This window comes from Haliaeetus albicilla, unplaced genomic scaffold, assembly GCF_947461875.1.
Source record: "Haliaeetus albicilla unplaced genomic scaffold, bHalAlb1.1 scaffold_58, whole genome shotgun sequence".
Taxonomy (NCBI): Eukaryota; Metazoa; Chordata; class Aves; order Accipitriformes; family Accipitridae; genus Haliaeetus; species Haliaeetus albicilla.
The window spans coordinates 77,453-83,452 of NW_027212496.1; the positions used below are offsets into that span (position 1 = coordinate 77,453).

At 51.5% G+C, this 6,000-nt stretch overlaps 1 protein-coding gene across 1 annotated transcript in view; it reads left to right on the forward strand.

Moving 5' to 3' along the window:
• The window catches only part of LOC138684228 (electroneutral sodium bicarbonate exchanger 1-like), a gene marked incomplete at its 3' end in the record, with an annotated part of 38,690 nt that extends 34,286 nt beyond the window's left edge, over nt 1-4,404 (forward strand). The window contains exons 25-31 of the mRNA XM_069777935.1: nt 222-383; nt 1,103-1,216; nt 1,555-1,716; nt 2,334-2,585; nt 3,392-3,460; nt 4,003-4,176; nt 4,276-4,404. Coding sequence (XP_069634036.1) covers nt 222-383; nt 1,103-1,216; nt 1,555-1,716; nt 2,334-2,585; nt 3,392-3,460; nt 4,003-4,176; nt 4,276-4,404 — 1,062 coding nt within the window. The remainder of the gene's footprint in view (nt 1-221; nt 384-1,102; nt 1,217-1,554; nt 1,717-2,333; nt 2,586-3,391; nt 3,461-4,002; nt 4,177-4,275) is intronic.
• Nucleotides 4,405-6,000: the final 1,596 nt, after the last annotated feature.

Sequence of the window (6,000 nt, forward strand, 5' to 3'; positions counted from 1 at the left end):
TCTCATTTCTCCGCTCTGTAGTTCGATGTGTCACTTGTTCAGCTGCTGCTGCTGCTCATTAAATATAATGAGCAGGAGCTCATATAATAAATTAAATATAATTGGCAGGAGCAGTTACAGGGTCGTGGATCTTGGACCAAGATCCTCAAAACCCCCTAGCTATGCGAGGTTTCCCTGCCGCACGTGCACTGCCTTTGTGTCCTGACGCTCTGTTTCTCCAGGAATGTCGGTATTTGCGTGGGGAGTTTCAAGGACCTGCCTGTGGACGCGACGGCCCCTACACGCCTGACGTGTTCCTCTGGTGCTGCATCCTCTTCTTCGCCACCTTTGCCCTGTCAAGCTTCTTGAAGAAGTTTAAAACCAGCCACTACTTTCCAACCAGAGTAAGCAGAAGATGGTGGCCAGCGTCCATCTCCACACTCGTTTCCCAAAATGGCTTTCCTGGAGCACTAAGCAGTATTTGCCCCGCCTTGGTCAAGCTGGGAAACGTTGGCCTTTGCAGGCCAAGCTCTCCAAGAGCTTGGATGTCCCGCACTCATTTCCATGAGTGCAAAATCATCGTAGCATTTCCCACCTGCCTCGTGACCTGCCCCAGATTGAAGATTTTGGGGGTTTGATTTTTTTTTAATTTTTTTTTTTTCCTCCTCAGGTAGTAGGAAGTCAGGTTTCCCAAAGTTTTGGGGTTTGGGGTTTTTTTTCCTTACCTTCTGTGCATTATGTGCTCGAGCGGAAAGTAGAGTCAAATGAGGAGCTTCCTTTTGAGGACTAAAGGATGCCTCAGTGCCTTGTTGCCATTGTAGCTGTGAGTGTAGCTGTAGTGGCAGGCATCTGTTTTCTTATTTTTAATGTTATTTTTATTATTTTTAGGTTTTGACTTAAACCAACCCTTGTCCGCCTAATTAAGCTTTTTTTATTGTCTGACACCAGATCTCACAGGGACAAACACAGCAACAGTATCTAAGCAAGGGATCAGGCTGCACGTGCTCAGAGGGGTGGTGGGATCTGGTTAACCAGCCTTAATGTTGTGGATGTCTGCAACTCTTGCATCTCACGTTACGGCCCTGTTTGTCATGCCCCTTTCACCTCTGGTTCCTTGCCCCAGGTACGGTCCACAGTGAGCGACTTTGCTGTTTTCCTCACCATCGTCATCATGGTGCTCCTTGACTTTGTGGTTGGGATCCCATCGCCGAAGCTCCAGGTCCCCCATGCGTTCAAGGTAATGGGGTGTTTTGGCAGGTGGGGGTGCCACAAGGTGATGCCGGGGCAGGGCAGGGCTGAGTCTGGAGGAGATGCTGGTGGTGTGACCATCTCCTCTTCCACCTCCAAGTGCCTTGCTTCCTCCTGGAAAGGAGAAGATGGCCCCAAAACTAGATGCCTACAGGAGAAGTATCTAGAGGTGCTTGCAAAGAGGAGACTGGCACTGCTGAAGCCCACGGGAGAGGGGGACATGAAGCCAGGGCTGGGAGGTGCTCTGACACAGGGAGGGAGGGGAAAATGAAAGCCAGTGGAGTGCCTGGGCTGGGAGACGATGCTGATGTGTGGGCTTTGTTGCAGCCTACCAGAGACGACCGCGGGTGGTTCATCAACCCCATAGGACCCAACCCTTGGTGGACGGTGTTGGCTGCGCTCGTCCCAGCTCTGCTCTGCACCATCTTGATATTCATGGACCAGCAGATCAGTGCCGTTATTGTGAACAGGAAGGAGCACAAGCTGAAGGTAAGGGCCTGTGAGAGATGACGCCAGCCCCAGCCCCTTCTGGGCCGCAGGTCTGGGGAGAAGCTCTTATTCCCGATGCTTTCTGAAGGCATTGGTTTGGGACAAGGTCAGGCTGCGTGGCAGGATGCTCTCCTGGATTAACGATGATGCAGGGAGCAAGTGACAGGGCAGTTCAGATGAGCAACCTTTTGGAGGAGCAAATTAATCTTGGAGCAATATAGAAGCGCATTTTTGTTTTAAAATGGCAGCAGCAGCAGGTGCGGGGAATGAATTGTTTTGATGCGCTGCCAGGGATAACTCAGAGTCACACCTTCCTTGCAAGTGGTAGAATTTTCTTTGTGAGTGAAAAAAATGGTTTGGTGGTTTTGGGTTGTGGGGTTCTTTTTTTGGAGAAGTATGTATCGCACAAGCTCCCCATATCCCTTGTGTCTGAACTCCTGCCAGATTTTCACGCCAGGTGCTTGTGCAAAGCCTGCATACACCCTTACTCGTTTCCATTTCTTGTTTTAAATTCTGAAGAAGTTGACTTGTGCTCGAGCAGGGTTTGAGTCTGACTTGCGACGTTCTCCTTGCTCTTGTGCTATGGGATGCTCTGTTTCTTGTTTTCCTGCCTGCAGAAAGGATGCGGGTACCACCTGGACCTTTTTGTGGTGGCCGTGATGCTCGGGGTGTGCTCTGTGATGGGGCTGCCCTGGTTTGTGGCTGCGACCGTCCTGTCCATCACCCACGTGAATAGCCTCAAAGTAGAGTCTGACTGCTCAGCTCCAGGAGAACAACCCAAGTTTCTGGGGATACGAGAGCAGAGAGTCACTGGCTTGCTGATCTTTGTGCTCATGGGCTGCTCCGTCTTCTTCACTTCCGTGTTAAAGGTGAGAGGAAAATGCAAACCACCCAACAACCGCGAGCTTGTTGGAGGTTACCGAAAAACAGTCCCCTCTCTGCAGGCCTGAGTAGTTAGTTGTGGAGCGGAGGAGGAGGAGGTGATCCCAACCCTTGGGGCTTGACCCACGGTGGGAACCAGCCTCCGTTAGGCTTTGCAGCCCTTCAGGCCCCCGTTTGGTGTGCTCGAGGCGAGCGAGCAACGCAACTGCTTGAATTTTCGGGTGCCTTTCAGGCCCGCCCATGTTTATGGGTTACAGTTGAGCATATTCAGACCAGCACATCTGCTCTCTTTCAAACAGGCAGCCCTTTACTGGCTGCAATTTGCTCCCCAAACGCCCCGGAGCAGCCGTTCCCAGGAGCTAAACACACTGAGGTCATCCCCGTGGGCTTCCTTGCACGTTCCTCCCACAAAGTAATCTCGTCTCTAGGCTAAAAGGAGGCCTGTGGCCTTTGCCTGTTGCCCCAAGAATAGGCAGAAGTGTTTTTCTACCGCCACAGAATGCGGCATAGGGTAGCACGGGTGAAATCGCCTATTTTCCTCCAACCTTTCTGGAAAATAGGATTATTCTGAGGAGAGGTAACTCCCAAGTTCAGCCTAAAGCAGAGCCTTAGCTCACTCGTGCGCACAAAATCTTTAATGGTTAAAATCTGACCCATCTCTAAGCCTGAACGGAAGCTGGAAAGCTTCAAGCAATTTTAGGCAGTGCCTGTGGAAGAGGGTGGTAATACTGAAAATGCAATATAGAAAAAGAAACGATTGCATTCTTTTCTTTTTTTTTCTTTTCCCCCCCAGTTTATACCAATGCCTGTGCTTTATGGCGTCTTTCTCTACATGGGTGTGTCGTCGCTCAGAGGAATTCAGGTACGGACTCTTTTACAGCGTGCAGCATGTCGGCTCCCTGGTATTTTGTCTCCGTAGCAGCAGGGAAAAAAGCAGTGGCATGGGAAGAACTTCTCGCAGAGCAAGCAATGAAACTCTTTTGTGTAAGAAAAAGATTGGTGGAGGCACAGGAGGTATATAGGGCTGGGAGGACCAGGCAAGTTCAGCGCTCTCTGTTTCAGGGTTTAGGGCCGGTCAGTGTTTGGTTACGTGAAAGCGGGGGAATTCAGTGCAAAGGGAAGGCAGTTTCTACCACTGGTGGAAATCCTCGCTGGGGGATTCAGTGGGCCAAGAAATGCTAATAATGGAATGGCATGGAATAGTTGCCGTTTGGTGGGCATCTCTCAGGGGCAAGCCGGTTGATAGATGGAGCGAAGGGAAAATGGGTGCTGCTCCCAGGAGGAACGCGGTGGGATCCAGGATTTCTGACGGCAAGCGAGATGCTGCAAACTGCCTCCACGTCTCGAGAGGGCCAGAAACTTGCCGCAGTCCCAAGGTGGCAACCTTTCCCTTTTATTTTGCAGTTCTTTGATCGCTTGAAGCTGTTTTGGATGCCGGCGAAACACCAGCCGGATTTCATCTACCTGCGGCACGTGCCCTTGCGAAAGGTGCATTTGTTCACGGTGATCCAGCTGACCTGCCTCGTCCTGCTCTGGACCATCAAGGTGTCCCGTGCCGCCATCATCTTTCCCATGATGGTAAGAGCTGCCGCCGCTCGGCAGCGGGGTGTTTGCAGCGTTGGAGCGAGAGGTGGCATCGTCTCTGAGCTCACCGCATCTTCCCTCTTATTCGTGAAGGTTTTGGCTCTCGTCTTTGTCCGGAAAGCGATGGATTTCTGCTTCTCAAAGCGAGAGCTCGGCTTTCTGGATGACCTTATGCCAGAAAGGAAGAAGAAGTTGGACGATGCCAGAAATGAAGCCGGAGAAGAAGAAGAAGAGGTAAGGCTTGCTGGGTCCTCGGGGCTGGACATCTCCGTCGGGCTGTGAGATTGCCTGTTTCTCTTACAGCTTGTCTGGAAACGTTGGGGGAAGATCAGCACTCAGTCGAAATAGATCCCAATAGCCTGGATCCCACGTTGTAACCTTTGTTTCCTCAAGTAGCAGTGAGCTGAACAGTTGAATACAGGTGTAATTTTTAAAACGAGTTGTTTTTCACAAAGGTCATTATCATTATGATGATTATTATTAGATGGTGATGCTGCTGCTGCTGCTGCTGGCAAGATTTGCTCATAATCGTGTTTTGAACACACAATCCCCCTGCCCCGAAATCTTTGGAGTGAACGGTTTCTCCCCTGCTGCACTAATACCTATAGCTGCCAAGGGGCAGAAGGGGAGGGCAGACTGCTAAGTTTGTGCTGGGCATTCAGCTTATCTCCACTTTGACCAAAGACAGAGAACGTGATTTGTCCCTTTTTAACATCAGGAGTCCAGGAGGGCGATGGAAGCTGCTGCTGCTGCAAGTTCAGTTCAGCTGAACGTGGGGAAGACCAGTGACGTGGATATCCCAAAGCAAGGCAGTGACAGGTAAAGCCCCACCAAGCGCCAGGACCCCCGGCAAGATTAGCTTGAAGGTGTTTGGCAGAGTTTTCTCCACTTGCCTCTTTGTGGGGCATCCCACAGAAACCAGCAGGCAGCTTGGTGGGAAAATCAAATTCGGGGGCAGGGCTGCAGGAGGTGATCGCAGGGCTCTGACCCCAAGCAGAGGGGCTGCAGCACTCGCGTTTGACCCCCAAAGCTTGCATCATCAGTGCCTTTACGGTAGCTGGAGATCCTCATGCTTACACATGCGGAGTTGCAGGCGTGATCTGTACCAGCAGTGGCTTAGGAACCCGGACCGGGGCTAAACCCCAGCAAGAGCCTTTGCACAGAGCTGTTGCTCTGCGGCTCCCCGGCTTGCCTCCCAAAACTCCTCATCCAGCAAAACCTCCCACGCTTATGCGGAGCTTTGATTCTCGGGGCTCTGCTGTTCCTCTTGCTGATGCTAATGCCCTTGGTGGCATCAGTTCCCATAATCACGGATTGCTATGTAAAATATTTATTGCAGGACTGATCTTTCTGAGATTATTATCCTGGATGAAATGTCACAAACGACCGTATGGAAGGCTCTCACTTTGAAGACAGAAACCCTTTGAATCCAGGGAGGAAAAAGGTAAAGGATTGCACGTGAACGTGACCGTGCTCCTCTGCAAGTGACGGCGCACGCCTACGCTTTTCCCACGCTTTGGCCGGCAAGGCTGAGCAAACGGCCTGTCCCTGGGAACAGGCAGTGAGGACTGTGGCATGCAAACCAGCTGCTCTCTGCTGGGGTGGTCCCCCGAACAGGGCTGAATCAGCAGCAGCTGGCAGGTCTTCCACTGATGATGCTCTCCCTCTTTTTCTCTTCCCTTCGCCTTTCCCCACTCCCGCTTTTCACGTTTAGGAATCTTGACTTTGAAGGAGAGGAGTGAGAGCGTGACTTGGGGATGTGCCAACGGAGACGGAGGGAGAAAGCGCTTTGTTTCAGTTGGAGGATTCCCATTAAAG